The sequence below is a fragment of the Aspergillus nidulans genome, chromosome IV, assembly GCF_000011425.1.
Source record: "Aspergillus nidulans FGSC A4 chromosome IV".
NCBI lineage: Eukaryota > Fungi > Ascomycota > Eurotiomycetes > Eurotiales > Aspergillaceae > Aspergillus > Aspergillus nidulans.
In genome coordinates, this window is record NC_066260.1 from 467695 (window position 1) to 483173 (window position 15479).

The 15479-nt window shown below is 50.1% G+C and overlaps 6 protein-coding genes across 6 annotated transcripts, besides 1 other annotated feature; 3 read left to right on the forward strand and 3 right to left on the reverse strand.

Annotated features, from left to right (window-relative positions):
* Positions 1 to 15479: part of a sequence feature (contig 1.125 1312..32723(-1)) that runs on past both edges of the window.
* ANIA_07273 (uncharacterized protein) lies at positions 2663 to 3442 on the forward strand (the record flags this gene model as incomplete). Its single annotated transcript, XM_675450.1, has 1 exon — positions 2663 to 3442. The coding sequence occupies one exon, from the start codon at positions 2663 to 2665 to the stop codon at positions 3440 to 3442; it is 780 nt and encodes a 259-aa protein (XP_680542.1).
* Positions 5699 to 8300, forward strand: ANIA_07272 (uncharacterized protein; the record flags this gene model as incomplete). The annotated part of the gene is made up of 9 exons (XM_675449.1): positions 5699 to 5782; positions 5833 to 6099; positions 6281 to 6536; positions 6666 to 6726; positions 6838 to 6909; positions 7067 to 7131; positions 7187 to 7530; positions 7644 to 7813; positions 7919 to 8300. The coding sequence occupies 9 exons, from the start codon at positions 5699 to 5701 to the stop codon at positions 8298 to 8300; spliced, it is 1701 nt and encodes a 566-aa protein (XP_680541.1).
* Positions 8497 to 9780, reverse strand: ANIA_07271 (uncharacterized protein; the record flags this gene model as incomplete). The annotated part of the gene is made up of 2 exons (XM_675448.1): positions 8497 to 8996; positions 9072 to 9780. The coding sequence occupies 2 exons, from the start codon at positions 9778 to 9780 to the stop codon at positions 8497 to 8499; spliced, it is 1209 nt and encodes a 402-aa protein (XP_680540.1).
* On the reverse strand, positions 11000 to 11813 carry ANIA_07270 (uncharacterized protein; the record flags this gene model as incomplete). Its single annotated transcript, XM_675447.1, has 3 exons — positions 11000 to 11256; positions 11321 to 11403; positions 11455 to 11813. The coding sequence occupies 3 exons, from the start codon at positions 11811 to 11813 to the stop codon at positions 11000 to 11002; spliced, it is 699 nt and encodes a 232-aa protein (XP_680539.1).
* ANIA_07269 (FAD-binding oxidoreductase) lies at positions 12874 to 14588 on the forward strand. Its single transcript, XM_675446.2, has 4 exons — positions 12874 to 13139; positions 13224 to 14031; positions 14098 to 14317; positions 14364 to 14588. The coding sequence occupies exons 1-4, from the start codon at positions 12885 to 12887 to the stop codon at positions 14503 to 14505; spliced, it is 1425 nt and encodes a 474-aa protein (XP_680538.2). The 5' UTR covers positions 12874 to 12884; the 3' UTR covers positions 14506 to 14588.
* Positions 14549 to 15330, reverse strand: ANIA_07268 (uncharacterized protein; the record flags this gene model as incomplete). Its single annotated transcript, XM_675445.1, has 2 exons — positions 14549 to 15255; positions 15300 to 15330. The coding sequence occupies 2 exons, from the start codon at positions 15328 to 15330 to the stop codon at positions 14549 to 14551; spliced, it is 738 nt and encodes a 245-aa protein (XP_680537.1).

Here is a 15479-nt window from a genome sequence, read left to right on the forward strand (position 1 = left end):
CTGTGTCAGAATCATCTTCGACAGGAGCAAGATTGAAGGTTCTCAATCTGGCCGTATGGACTCTCGAGTCTCATGTAGTAAGTCATCAGGAATTTACCATGAGGGAGCTATACCTAGAACGAGCAATCGGCGCAAGAAGGGGAACCCCTAGGGTAATGCGTGCATTCAAAATCACTGATGAGCGGTATCAAGCAGGAAAGCTACAAGCAGCCAAGTGACAAAGTGTCGAAATTTGTGCCGCTGCTATAACACCTAGGAAATAACGCAATTGTCCATCTTGAGGAGCTGCAGCCGTTCTTCCAAAAAAGTCGGACCCGATATGTTGAGTATCCCATACGACTTTGGGCCATGTCTAAATCAGTCGTTCCAAGCCTAGTAGATAGCTTTTATGACCGAAACTCTGCATGCCCACTGCATGAAAAGCCAACCTTCAACGGGGACACTAAAGGATGAAAAGGAAAGACCCTTGTTTCTCACTGACACAAACCTTCAAGCACGGAGAGTGGTAGCCTAAGAAAGAAGCCTCAGCTGGTGCTCAAAAACAGAGATTACGACCTGCAACGACTGTCGGGTTCATACTTGGCACCGAAATTAGCATCTATAGCACGAGAAATAGCATGTTACGGCTTTGACCATCCCGAGGGTATCACCGGGCTAGATGAAGCGGACGGCGCCGGAAGATTAGTGCTAGATTGAGGCTGCAAGAGCTAGTAATCCCCACTGTTCAAGACCTTATCCTAGATCTTACCAAGGGTCCAGCTAAGGATCCAGACACCAGGAAGAGGGGGCTGCGAATCAGGCGGATGGGAGAGACGGAAGGCACCAGAGGAGGGATCAATAGCGAGAGCTGCTGACCACTTCAAGGGGGGACGCCTCGAATAGATTAAGGTATTAGCATGAGTGAGGCGTCCCGCGGCAGGATGCGGTTATTTCGTGTTAAGACAGAAGTTGTGCATATATAACACTTGGATGATCGAGCTTCCTGCCGTACTGAATAGAAAGCTAGTCTGCATCAATGCCTAGCCACCCTCGTGAGTTGCAAGTATAAGCACTGCATGTATAAGTAATGCAAGGTTAAGTGAAACCTGGAAATGCTGGGTAAATTTTAAAAAAAAAATGGGGTTTTTCACGTCGTTAGAGAGAGTATGGGGCAGGAGTTGACGTGGTATTACGGGTGATTATTAATTGGTCACCAAAGGAAGGGATATCCACATAGAGTATTCATTTGTGGACCTCGATAGGACGCGGTTCATGGACCAGGGTGCAGGGCCGGGGCTGTGTAAGGTTCATCCTTCATCCTTTATAGATGGCAGGGAACAGGTAGGTGCCTAGGTGGACGGACACGCCCGCCACCATCAACAGGACGGCAGACACAGCCTATCGTAGTCCGCGGAGCAAAGAGATAGTCAGTTTCGTAGTACACCAGGCAGCCAATAGGAGTCTCCAAAATAGGCTATCTTCTGTAGATTGCGATCCCGGATCAATAACAGGGCTGCAGGATGTGATTCAGCTGTGACAAGATGGTGGGATGGGGAGTAGAAGCCCGACTGAGGCGGCCAAAGCCCCCCAAAGGCGGTGAGTTGGCAATTGAAAGTCACGGGGTTCAGGGACCCAAGGCGGTTTTCAGCTGACGATGCGTCCAATCGTCTGTCGAGTAATCCACTGGTGTCTCTCGTCAGACCATCGACAGTCTAAATATGTTTCAGTTGCTGGCTTCGAAGCTTGCCACTGTTCCCGTTCCTCTTGCGTGGACTCGACTTCAATTGGTTTGCCTTCGGGAATGTAGTCTGGACAGTAATCCCGCCACTGCTGCACAGACGCACAGTCGGGGAGCAAATCAAGGCCAGTTCTGAGGAAAAGCAAATGAAAAGACTCCAACCTAACGAAGAAAAAGAAAAACAGCACAAGTGGAGGGAACGGTAAGCCACCATGATGGGTCTCTCTTGCGAACCCGGGAACTCGGATTCTCCCTCCCATTCCAGCGGGCTGGTTCAGCGTATCATAAGGACTCAAAGTGGCGCCCCGGACCGAGACGTATAATTGATAAGGAGCCAACATGACTGTGACGCGGCCCACGGCCAGGTTCTCCCCTCGGGGTTTCGTCACATTTCGCGGCCTGGCTCGATATAGGATCCTGCGGCTTGTTTGTGGTTCGCAACTACCCACGTCCGTTTTCGGCGACTTCTACACCACGATCCCGGGTTTGAGCAGTTCGTGACGTTATTTTCTTTTTCTTCTAGTCAAATTTCTTCATCAATCACCTGGCTCGGATTCGACTTCGGACTCACTAGTTGCGGGCTCCTGCCTTGCCAAAAGAGCCATCACCTCGCTGACGCAGGACGCCACAGCATACTGAGGACTCCGAGTGGAGGATTATTGTTGGGACTCCCTTACTTCGCGCTGCGCGCACAAGGAAAAGGTCGTCGGCAACCTGCCCTGTCCTTCCTTGTTAGTCCTCGCGGCATCGCTCAGTCGATTTGGGACAGTTCAGGCGTTTTGTATTCGACCCAGAGTTCTTGGGGTAACAAGAGCACAAGTCACAAGGGAGGCAATTTTTGATGCGCTCAGCCATTTAATATACTCGGCCACCGAGCAGCACTCGCAGAAGTAGAGGAGAGACTCGCGCACGACGGAAAGGCGAGCTTGTCTTAGAGTGGTCAAGATGCCTCCCAGTGGCTCGTCGTTTACAGCATTGAATTTGCCGGCAGACTTCACGCTTCCGCAATGCATGGAATATTTCACCCTGAGAGCAGGGCCCAATACCGACCTCTGGAGAAAACCGCCCAACGGGGATACATCGACAGCACCCATTGTGTTTACGTCATTACGAAATCCGTTCCTAGTTGCCGAGGTCACGGTGACGGCGGACTTTGAGATGGAATGGGATCAGGGAGGATTGGTCATTTTCGCCGGGGGCGCACCCCAGTCTATTTCGTCAGGTACAGCGCCGTTGGCGCGGACGCGCCGTTTTGGGGGTGCGTCACCGAATCCCCAGCCGTGTAAGTGGGTCAAGGCAGGCATGGAATTTGCATCTGGCACGGTCAACGTTTCATCTGTCAGCGCAACGGCAGACGGAGCTGACTGGTCCCTCGCGCCACTCAGCGCCGCAGATCGAGGGCCGTCTGCCATCCATTCTGTGCGCCTCAAGCTCGAACGCGTCGGCCATTCACTCTGGGTTTGGTATCAGGTTCCTTCGGTCTCGCCGTATGCGATGACGCCAGGTCAAGTGGCCGAAACGTGGAAGAAGATGCGCGAGGTTACCTGGTTTTTTTATGGGGTCGAGGACAAATTCATATATGTGGGTGTGTATGCGAGTCGGCCGGCAAATATTCAGAGAAGCAGTACGGTTTGGGGTAGGACGCATCGAACAGGGTCGAGCTCTAGTGCGCCTGCTACTGGCGACTACTTGGTCGTGGAGTTTGAAGATCTGGAGATTTTATGATCCATTTTCTTCTGTTGCCTCTTTCCATTTTGTAGTACGTTTTGATTCCCCATACACTTAATGTCTCCCCTACTCCTTACTTGTTCTGCCTGAGTATTGCCATTTCCTTTCATATTACGACTTGCACATTATTACATCTCCTTCTCTTCCATTTTGCGGGTTTCGTCTTAGATACTGCAGCTATGAGTGTGTCTTGTGGTAAGCCCGTTCGCCCGCAATTACAGTCCTTGCGGATTTGCAGCGTACTGCTTTCCATCAAATCTTACAATTGTTTATAACCCTGAAACTTCCCTGATGGAATTCAAGTATTATTAGATAACACATTCGTCTCAGTTACAAACAAGGACTGTTTAGATCTCGACTAATCGGGTATTGTGTAGTAGGGGGGCGCTTTCATGCAAGCAATTCGAGCCTGTCGCACCCCAGCTTTGTTCCTCAGTGTTTGAAGACAGGTTGGAGAACATGAAATCAGCCGCACTGACTAATGACACAATCTCAACCATCTCTAGGGCTTCGAATATAGATATCAATTTCCATCCCGTCATCCAAATTATGAGCAGTGCTAGGCACTTCTACAGCGCAGAAAACTACAATCAGCGCCTGCTCCGCCGGATATTGCCGCTTTTAGAGAGAGAGCCATATGAGTCAGGTGATCTGCTTGCCCTCTAAAGGCTGATCTGCTCAAGATAATTTACTCATTTTTCATATTTATACTCACCCTATACTTGATCCTTTTTTATCAAGAGATTGCTTAGCCTGCTTCACGAAACAATCTAAAATACTATAGTAAGAGATAATGATATATTTGTCTTCAAGGACTCAAGTATAAAACCCAGGGATCGAAAATGGGCTAGATGAGAAGACCAATGGCCAGCATATTCGCGAAAACTCTAAGTCTTGTGTAATCCTCGGTGAGGGGTATTAGTGCCTTTAACGGTTCAACTGGAGCACAGCGAAGCTATTTTTGGGTCCAAGCATGCAAAGTTCTTGGAAAGGATAAAGCTACACGCGACCTAAGGATACATTCCGATAACAATAATTCGACCGTCATAACCGCTCTCATTATATGATTTCGAGTCACATTCGTCAAAGAGTTTAATATAACAGCATATTCTCCTAATCATGACGTTGTTTCTGCTCGACAGTTGAACTTTCTCGCACATGACTACCTATGCGGCGACAACAGTGCATCACTAAGTAGTCAATGGATGTCCCGCTACACCAATCTCCTATCTCAGATGCCTTACCGATACTACCTGAGGAAATATTCGCTCAGTGCTCATAGTTGACCAGGGGTGGTACATTCAAAGTTATTCACGAGGGTTCAGGTAGGAACAAATGGGATGATAAGACGGCACCAGTCTTGTTGCCTCCATCAAGGGAAATACTTGAGAATAGTTCGTTATCAAATGATCTGAACGTCTGAGGGACATTCTTAAACGGATGAAGAGCTAGAACGATTTAGCTGAGCTGCGTCGGAACGTATCTGCTTTTTACCCTTGCCTTGAATTAGCAATCCATGAGCCCCTTCGCACCGGGGAATATGTCGAACGAAATCTTGGTTGCGTACACGGATTTGAATCCTTCTTCGTGTGTTATAGTCTACGCCTGTATACTTAGTCGTAGGCAAGGCTGGAGCAAGTAGAGTGTGTCATGGCAGTAAGCATGGACATGGCCGTGCAGTGGTCAGTTAAGTAGCCAGTTTAGTTCTGGAAAAGTCCACAAAGCAATGTTTACCTCGATTTCACCGTTGAACACTTGATCCCTCAGTAAACTTGCGATATTGACGTCAAATCTGCTGGAGTAGATTTGACCAATCATATGCCAAGGCTGAACAAGGTAAGATCCATAAAAGCCCAGAAGAAGCTTTACCTGGCCTATGCCCATGTCAGGAGAGCGAGATTCGGCCCATTATCCTATTAGCTTGTGATATAGCACCAACCAGTAGTAATTGGTACTAATGTTGGGACCACTTTTTAGTTTGGGGTCCCTAATTTTCGAAGCTCTTCTTATAGGCCCTCACACATGCTTCGCTTAGCTCCTCGCGGGAATTTGTTTCAGTAAACAAGATACGAAAGAGCCTGGGCGCGTCTATTTCGGAGTTCAGCTGCCAGATGTTGCCAGAAAAGGCAAGCAGCTGTTTTAACTCCGATGCCGAGATCCGGGGATCCAATACCTTTTTCAACCTCCAAACTTCCTCTATTCCTTGTGTTGTGAAATCATCTTGCTCTATTTCAAGGACCACTCTCCGCCGCAATGGGCGGCTTTCGTCCTGCGAGCCGTGTCGCCAGGCTAAGTTACGATGCGACCACCAAAGTCCTGTCTGCGGACGGTGTCCAAGTAACGGCCACTCCGGACATTGCTTCTATCATCCTGCTCCACTAACGCAGCCCCGTGCGCAATCCTCCCGGCTTACGGACACATCGCGGAGACCCCGACGGCAGCGGCGTCCAGACAACCAATTGGTCTTTCGTCTGGATCCGAGAATATTCAGTACGCCTACTGAGGAGAAGATCTTATGTGACCAGACTGAAAAGGAGAAACGAACTCTGCAGTCCGGTCCTCTTGGATTGGTCTCGCCTCAAGGTATATTCAGCGAGTATGAAGCTACAGTCGCTACTGCAGAGCCGGGATGCTCTTCAGCAGCGACGGCAAAGGTCACGGCGCCCCGAGATCATATTTTGCGGGGAGCGCAGATCCTGTCACATCTGCAGAAAATCCGTTGGTTTTAAGAGGTCATCGACTTGAAGGATAAGACATCCCCTGGGTGGGTTCTGGGCCCTCCCATGACGCGGGCCTTGTGTAATTCCATAGAGAAGATGTATGATTGCCGTGAAGGTCCAAAATGTAGAGAGGAAATTCCCCATTAGACCAATCATCGAGGTATCAAAATGTTGCTCTGAGCCTGTCGAGATAAAGCAAGAGTCCAAGATTGAAGCTCAATTTGCGGACAATGATAGTACCACCGGCATCAAGCAGCAAGGACCTGGGCCGGGGTCTGTTTACAGATATTATATTCGGAGCGCGGGATCTAGCCTTGTAGTTTCATTTTTAGCCTTCACTCTTATCGAGGCTTTCTGCAACAGCTTCCAGGGTAAGTCGTGCCAACTCTCGGGTTCCAAAGTGTCGAGTAGAAAATATGACTGTCTAAGACTAATTTGGAAGTCATGACGCCTTTTTGGCTTAGCGGTATATTTTACCGATACAAAGCTAATTTCTTTAGCACTGTGGCTTCAGTGGTGGGTAAAGGCCAATGAAGAGTACCCCAACAAACAACTCGAAATGTATCTTGGTGTTTACGGCATATGATCGGGTTGACATTGTTAACTCTGGTATCTGGTTGCTGGTCGGTTCTGGAGACAGTGTTATTAGTACGCGCTGATACATTACCCTAGGTTACTCTTTGTTCGAGGCCTCAATAACATTTCCCTGAAGCTTCATTCCGACCTCCTTAAGACAGCGCTTGAGTAAGCCGGCATCCTTCCTATCATATGATTGCGTTAACGCAGTGTAGAGCGCCGATTAGCTTCTTCCAGAGCGTTGATACAGGGTCAATAACCAACAGGTACATGCGCCCGTCGATCATCATTTCGTCTTTGCACTTACTAACGCCTGGCTAAATAGGTTTGGTCAAGACTTAGAGCTCATTGATATGATGCTTCCAATTTATGCTGTTAACTGCATTACCAGTAGGAGCCTCGGTACTGGTTTGAGGGTGATACGGAGAACTAACTGGCTCAACAGATATTATGGAGGTCTCTATTAACACACTTATTATCTGTATTATTGGCAAATACCTAGCCGTCACGATCCCTTTCCTCGGGCTGGTTCTCTTCTTCATCCAGTCGTATTACCTCCAAACGTCCCGCCAAGTACGATTATTAGATATTGAGGCCAAGGCCCCTTTATACACACACTTTCTCGAGACAATCCGCGGCATATCCAGCATCCAGTCCTTCAAATGGGAACCCCACTTACGGGAGAAGAACTATGCTCTTCTGAACCGTTCACAAAGACCGTTTTACATGATGTACAGCGTACAGCAATGGCTAACATTAGTGCTGGACCTTGTTGTCGGAGCTGTCGCGGTCATTTTGATCGCCATAATTGCATCCTTGCGCGATCATTTCCAGGCCGCAGCGATTGGCGTGGCGCTTACCCTCATCTTGACGCTCAACCAGTCCTTGCTAATGCGATTAAGATGTGGACAATGACCGAAATTTCCATCGGCGCTGTCACACGTGTGCTCCGCTTTACGCAGGATACCCCTTCGGAAAAGGAACAATGCATGTCCATTGTCCAGTCGGGCCTACCGCATGATTGGCCCGACAGAGGTGCTATTGAGATCACTGGTCTCACTGCTGGATACGAGTAGGTGTGGTTACATTACTCATATGGAAATTAGGCTAAGCCATGATAACAGTCAGCCAACCGTCCCCATACTTAGGAACCTAAATATGAGCATCAAACCGGGAGAGAAGATCGCCCTCTGCGGTCCGTCCGGGAGTGGGAAAACCTCCTTGGTTATGGCGATACTACAAATGCTAAGCGTCCAGGCCGGACGCATACTGATGGACGGATGCAACATCGCAGCATTTCGAAAAGCACACTCCGCTCACGCATCAATGTGGTACTCCAGGATCCATTCTTTATGGACGGCACCACCCTCCGCGTCAACTTGGATCCCCATCAGAGTGTCGCTGGGGATGCAGATATAATCAAAGCTCTTGGAAAAGTACACCTTTGGGATCAGATCCGCGCAAAAGGGGGTCTAGAGGCGGAATTTGCCTCTACGGACTGGTCGGTCGGTCAGAAGCAGTTGCTCTGCTTGGCGCGTGCTATGGTAGAGCCATCCTAGCAGTATTTCCCACTGCCCCGATTCTTATCTTCGTAACCACAACTAAGCCTATTATTGGGTGCATCAGTCATCTAGCATCGCTTACCACGTTTCCTACGTTCACATCCTTGATACATCATTTTCTCTGAGCTGTCCCGGTTGCAAATGGCTTTAGTTTCTGTGGCCGTCGGCTGTATGCTCTTGCCGCTAGGATGAGTTACACCCCCACTACCTCCGCAATTCTCAAGCCAACCATCGCACCTGTCCCAATAATCGCGCTGCCGGCTGTTACACCCACCGCAGCATTTGTCATGCCGGACATCCCCTGCTGTGCATGCTCACCACCAACATCAAAGTAATCTGCCCAGCTTTCAGCCGCAGTCTTCGGGAACATATCGGCAACAACGAACAGACTATCCTTGAGCAAATTCGAAACCATATAAGTCTGTGGTATTGGGATAGAATCAATAGTAGGCTTGTGAAAGATCTTGGAGAGAGTCTGGTATGCATGAGGGATATTGAGACCCTTCTTATCTGGTCGGAGACACCCGTCAAATATTTTGCGGGTGATATGGACTCCTACTGTTACTCGGCCCACCGGAATGGGTGGGCCAAAGGTTAGCGTGTTATCGGCTTTGTCTGCGTCCCCAGATGTAGGACAGGTGGAGGGTAAACGGTAGGAGGTGCATTTGGAGCAGTAGATGACATTATTCCCGCCTATTTATCATCATTGTTAGTCGAGAGTGGAAGCTTTCGTAGGAACGGAGATCCAGTAGAGTAGTGTAGACGTACAATGCCACAATGCATCACATCTATGCCCAACAAGTCCATCCATCGACGGCCTCAGATACATCAACAAGCTGTCTGAGCCCAAAGTACCTGAGTCCCTAACATCCTTATCCTCCCAGAACCGGAAGAACGTAGTAGGCCGACTATTCCTCGTAACGATGATTGAGTCATGCATGGCATTTCTTAAAAGCGAAACACTATCCACCAACGGCGAGCTTGAGAGAGGAAGATCTATGCCCTTCATGATACTCTCCGCAAGCTCGGTTTCAGTGATTCTCCGAATTTGGGAATAGGAAATCCGGCCGAGGACTTGGCGGGCTTGCCTTTTCTTGATCGTTATTGTAGGCGTCTTATGTAGTAACACTGCGCCCTCGATTGTGAAGAGGTAGTATTCTTGCGTTGCGGCGTCATAGAAGACGGGGAGCTGCTTGCCGTCTCTGTTTGCATAGACGGCGACGGGGTGTTTTAAGTCCCAGGGCTGGATATCCCTGAACTCCGGCTGGGGAGCGCCCTCCTCAACGTCCATGGATATTGGGATCATGCTGAAGGCCGACGAGGCGTTAGGGGAAAGGTTGTCGCTGGCGAGTGTGAGGCTTAGGGGCACAGGCCCAGTCGCCGAGATTGGGAGGAGGATCGGGGAGGCCACCGAGCCCATCGCGCGGATCTGGGGCATCTGTTGAGGTGCCTCTTGCGGATGGACTGCGTTGTACATCTTGACCACTAGCTACACCCGCAGGACAGTCTATTCGCGGTCTGTTCGAGGTCTATCGAAGTTCTCGTACGAGTTCCACAGTTGCGCAATTCCAACTACGGAGGAAGGGCTGCTCTTAATTCGAGCCTCATCCTGGACAGCTCTTGGAAAGCCGCACTAATTTCGATCAGCAGCTGACATCGCAGAACACGAACACGAGGTCGATCACCCATGCTGTCCAATGATTGAAGCACAAGATAACTGCGCGATTAAGAAATACGAGGTCTCCTAGGAGTAGAGCTAGCTAGCGCGTCTTAGCATGTCTCGGCAGGTTCAAAGTCTCAAATAGAAAAAAAAAAGTGTGGATTCGATGCATGACTCATTGAGCTGTCTGCTATTGTGATATTTAATTGTTATTTAGGCATTCACATTGACTAAATATGCGAGTCAAGTGAAATGACATCTGGAAGAACATGGCGGAGCACGTGCCGTGATATGGGAAGAGGGAGAGTGGGGAGAAAGTTACGTGATTCAAGGAGGAAGTCAAGCCTGTATATACTCCAATGGAGTAGATGAACAGCAGCTTGGAGGCGGCAGGGCTTTGCACTAAAAGCGGCAAGGATCCACGCTATCCGAGAGATCGGCGCTATGCTACAAGGGGAAGTGGGATGCCCGTGACAGGCGGACGGTACAATGGGCCGAATCCGGTCCACACTATTGTTTTCTAATATTAGATAAGGGTCTTAATCCCCAGTATTTCTACAAAGCTGTCTCATTATAACTCTTACTTTTGAACACATGTCTACCGATCTACTCGACATCTGCAGAGGCGTCACCACTTGTTTGGGCCCTTGTTTCTCACTAGCTGGGCCATCAAATACAAAATCCTGGACTAATACGCTCAGGCGAGACGGCGATTTGAGAGAGAAGCCTGCGAATTATAGTAGACCGGTCAATGAAACGAATATTTCCTCACAAGACGGAATGAGGTGGGAATGGCTAGCAAATTGGGATTGGGATCATTCGTTAACATCTTGATGGGTGTAGCTGACGAGTTTGCGTATGTAAACTAATGGCACATGAACTCGTTCAAGTCAACACGATGGAAAGAATATGAGTTGTTGAAAGTCATAATCGTAAGACTGTAACTGAGCTAATTAATAGATATACAATCAATGGATACTCCATCCTGGGTCCACCGGTTGATTCATATGCAATATAGATCTAAGCCTTTGCCTACCTACCTCGGTCCCGCAGGAACCTTGACCAGCGCAATACTGCTTTCCAGCCGGTCAATAGTGTCGAGCGTGGGCTTGACGCGTCTCATACGCTCGCTGTTCTCCGGTTCGATTTCATCATAAGGGCGATACGTACTGCTCTTCCTTGCACGGCCACCGGAGAGGACAGTCCAAACGGGCCGCAGAGTCGGAAGGCAGGCCAAGATCACGGCCAAAGAGATCTCGATATTCGTCCAGAAGAAGACAGGGGAGGTGTAATCTGGCGCGAATGAGATCCAATGCATGATACCGTGGATTTGCAGAGACAAGGATAAGTAACTTACAAGTCATGTCGTTATAGTGTTCCCTGAACGTCGTTCCCACGTGGAAATACATGGCCATCCGCGTGATGCTAATGACAACAACCCTATCCACATTGTCAATCTGCTATACCTCAGTCAGGAAGGATCAGACGTACGTCGTGCCCAGCAAAAAGATGGCGCCGATTGCCACCTTCTGCCTCAGTGGCAGTTTGAGCTGCGAGATCATCGGCAGCGGTATGACGAGAATGATCAGGTCGACAACAACATCGCTAATACAGCCGGCATACCACATGGCCAGTCCATTGATGCACTTGTTGCCGTAGAACGGCTCAACGAGCGGGGTGACGGGGAAGCAAGTGAACAGATTGCTGAAGAAGAAGGAAATCGTCCAGGCCGCTACGACAAAGAGCATAGCGTTGCAGAGATGACGAAACGGACGCGAAACAGAGAAGATGCCTCGAATCAGAATGAGAATGGACGCTTTTGTGAGGCCCAGCCCGATTACGGCGAGCATCTGGCTGGCGAATTTGCACTGGTCTAGTTAGTAGCGTTGTCTGAGGCCCAAGGGTCGTAGGGATGAATACTTTCTCATAGATCAGAAAACGAGGGTCATCTAGGATGGGCTGATTGTTTTCATCTGTCCGCTGATGCTGGCCTAGCTGACCGTCGATAGCGCCTATATTTCAATTACCCCTACCCGCATTTCCCTAGATATTTCACGGACTCACCTATAAGTTGGGTAATCGAGCACGCTATCGAGAATGTCTAGCACTATCAGAGCCCACCAAACACCTATCTCAGACGAATGCAAGCCTACCAGTGCCAGAAATATCAGAAAATCATCCCACTGCAAGCTCCGTCGCTGATGCCATTTGGCCCAAAATCGAAGGCCGACGAATATACAGGGAAAGATCAGGAAGGTGATCCCCAAAGCGATCATCAGCCCTTTGGAGTATGAATCGGTGGGCATCCTGGCGGTCGTAGTGGTGATAGAAACATCTACAGTCAGCGATAGATTAGGCTTACGGACATGAGGAGGAGGAGGAGGAGGAGGATGAGGAGGAGCAAAGACTAAGATTACCATATACTCTGCACCCTATTTTTACTCTGTACAGCGGCTGACGTTGGGCGGAAGGGCTTAGCTGCGATGGCTCTCATGTCAGTAACAATTCAGAGCCCCCCTCATCCGTATGGTACGGTACGGAACGTTCATTTCCGTATACCGTCGCATTACGCAGCTGACAAGGAAGGACCATGGATCTTATATTACACATGCGTGCCACATGATTTTGTCGCCTTTGGTAGGGTTACACAGCAGAATTAGGGTCTATAACGGTGCAACCAATCCAATCAGACCCGTGATCGGGCTGACGAGCGAGAGGGGCAGTCTCATCACGATGTGTCCTGACTCTGGCTATCCTCTCGGCACGTTTTGTCTCTTATCGAGAGACAAGAATAGCAATGGTCTGTGGGCTCAACTCGTATTCAATCTCCGACGAGAGATTTGCACTTGGTCTGTATAAAAGCGCCCACCAAGCAAGGTTGCTCAGACACAGGACACAACATCTCCATCCCAGACATTATAATGGCGCTGTTCTTGACCGGCTACCTTTTACTTACCTTCACCCTTACCCTTTCTTTTTCTACCTTGCGCGTCTGGGCAGCCGGTAGGTGGCCTGATGTGGTCGCACAAGAACTTGGGCCCCAGCTCTCCTCGCTGGCTTCAATTATAACCGAGCCTGGGGCTGTGGAGTCGGACTTTGAACGTTGGAGCGCGTACAGCGCGCCCCAGCCGGGGGTCGTGGTGTCGGTAGCCACTGAGGAGGACGTCGCAAAGACGGTATGGATTGATCCCCCGCTGATCTGCCAGTCTGATGGGGGTGAAAATGGCCTGCACTGACTATAATGTACTTGTGCCGGGCAGGTGAAATTCTGCGTCTCAAACTCAATCCGATTCTTGGCCCAGAATGGAGGCCATGGCTGGGCGGACACATTTGACTTGGGACCCAATAGACGCGGGCTGCTTATCGACATCACGCAGTTGAATACGGTCGTATTCAATGCCAACCGGACGCAGGTTACCCTTGGCGGCGGGGTTTCCATTGGTGAAGCGGTTGCAGCAGCAGTCGAGCATGATACTCTCATACCTACTGGCAACTGCAACTGCGTCGGGACCCTAGGCGCTATTCTAGGCGGGGGGTATGGTAACCTTCTTGGCATGGTCGGGTTCGGGGTTGATAATGTCTTGGAGTTGAAGGTAGTCCTTGCCGACGGGGAAGTGCATACAGTAACGCCTGGCCGTCAGGGCAAGGATCATGATCTGTTCTGGGCGCTCCGCGGCGCGGGCCCTAACTACGGGATTGTCACTTCGGCAACCCTCAAGGCGTACCCCGTGGACTCTGCGACTAATATCACAGCGTGGATGGGACAGCTTGTATTCAGCGGCGAACAGGTAGAGGCCGTCGTGCAGGCTATCGAGGAGCTGACTCTCACGCCCGAGATGAACATCTTCTTATACTACATGACAGTGAACGGCACGCAGAGGTTCATCGCTACGCCGTTCTACTATGGCGATGAAGGCGAGGCACGAGGGCGAGCAGCTTTTGCATCCCTTCTTGACATCGGTCCGATTGAAGACCAGACTGCTGAAGTGCCGTATGCCCGCTGGAATGATGGGTCAGATGGCTTCTGCACCAGCGGTGGGTATAAGCCGGCTTATTCTGCTGCCCTACGTAAGTTAGTGCCAGAGACCTGGAAGAGGGCGTGGGATGAGTATGTTGCATTCACGGCGGTCGAAGAGACGCAGAACAGCGTTGTTATTATGGAAGCGTATTCGCTGGACAGGGCCCGTGCTCTACCGGACGACTCCGCCGCGTTTCCGGGGCGGAGCAGGGTCAACTTCCAGGCTGTCGCTATACCATGGTACTATGACCAGGGGCTGGAAAATAGCGCGATAGCTTGGGGGGAGACAATGCGAGCTTTGTGGTGGGAGACTGATGGGCTGGATGATCCGGCTGTGTAAGTTGCCCGCATGGATTCTTCTGCTCAGAGCTAACAAAGACAGGTATGTCAATTTTGCCCATGGCGACGAGAACCTGACGACCATATACGGAGAAAACGTGGGACAACTGAGAGCCATCAAGGCCAGGGTGGACCCCGAGAACGTATTCAATCAATGGTTTAATCTTGGTACTGGACGTCCATAGATAGATGAAGGATAGATGAGATAGCAGTCAACTTCACTATACATCACCACGGCACAATCCCTTGAGGGCCATATATCCGTCCAGGCTGACCCTTCTCTCCCCTAACAACGGAAGCAATGATCTCCCCTCCAACCTCTGGTTCAGCAGCGCCCATCTTCCTCAGCGCGTCCGCGTCCCCAATAACTTCGGTCGCACTAAACCCAGGGTCAACGCCGAGTACTGTGATTTCCTTTAGACTAGCATGGTACTGCACAAGCAGCATATTTAACGCCGCCTTGGTCACGCGATACTCCATTGCCCAGGTCCCTCCGTGCGGGGAGCTTGGGTCGGAATTATATTCCAGTGACCCATTAGAGGAGCTGACTAGAATCAACCGAGGGCTTGCCGACTTTCTGAGCAGTGGAAGAAGCTCTTCAGTAAGAGCAACGACGCCAATCACATTAGTGTCCAAGGATGCGCGGAGAGCGTCGACGGAAGAAGTGGGATTGAGAAGGTAGATGGCGGCATTGTTGACGAGAATGTCGAGGCGGGAGAAGGTCGCTTCAATGTAGCTCTTTGCGGCCGTGATGGAGGATTTGTCGGTCACGTCAAGCTGAACTGTAGAGACGCTGCACTTGAGATTGGGCAGGGCGTGGAGAGTGTCTGCTGCCTTGTCGGCTTTGAGAAGATCACGGCTACCGAGGATGATATGGTAATTGGCCAGATGAACGAGGCACTTTGCTGCTTCAAATCCCAGGCCGCGATTTGCACCTGAATTGGTGAGTTTTAGTGCTGTGATGCGGGGAGGAAAGTACCTGAGATGAGGACAATAGTCTGCGAAGACATGATGCCACACTTGAACAGTGATACAGCAGACAGGAATCGAAGATAGGATTCCCAGTTACTTAAGGACTGAAACAAAGCCGGTTCTCGGGCGGACTTTAGAGCTAAGGCCGAGTGTTTCCTTTGTTGCTCAACCTTAGAATAACACTACG

Bases quoted from the DNA above. Each gene is read 5' to 3' on its own strand.
- ANIA_07269 (XM_675446.2), top strand. From the start codon at position 12,885: ATGGCGCTGTTCTTGACCGGCTACCTTTTACTTACCTTCACCCTTACC. The intron at 13,140-13,223 runs GTATGGATTGAT...TGTGCCGGGCAG, and splicing joins AGGAGGACGTCGCAAAGACG to GTGAAATTCTGCGTCTCAAA. The intron at 14,032-14,097 runs GTAAGTTAGTGC...CGGCGGTCGAAG, and splicing joins GGCTTATTCTGCTGCCCTAC to AGACGCAGAACAGCGTTGTT.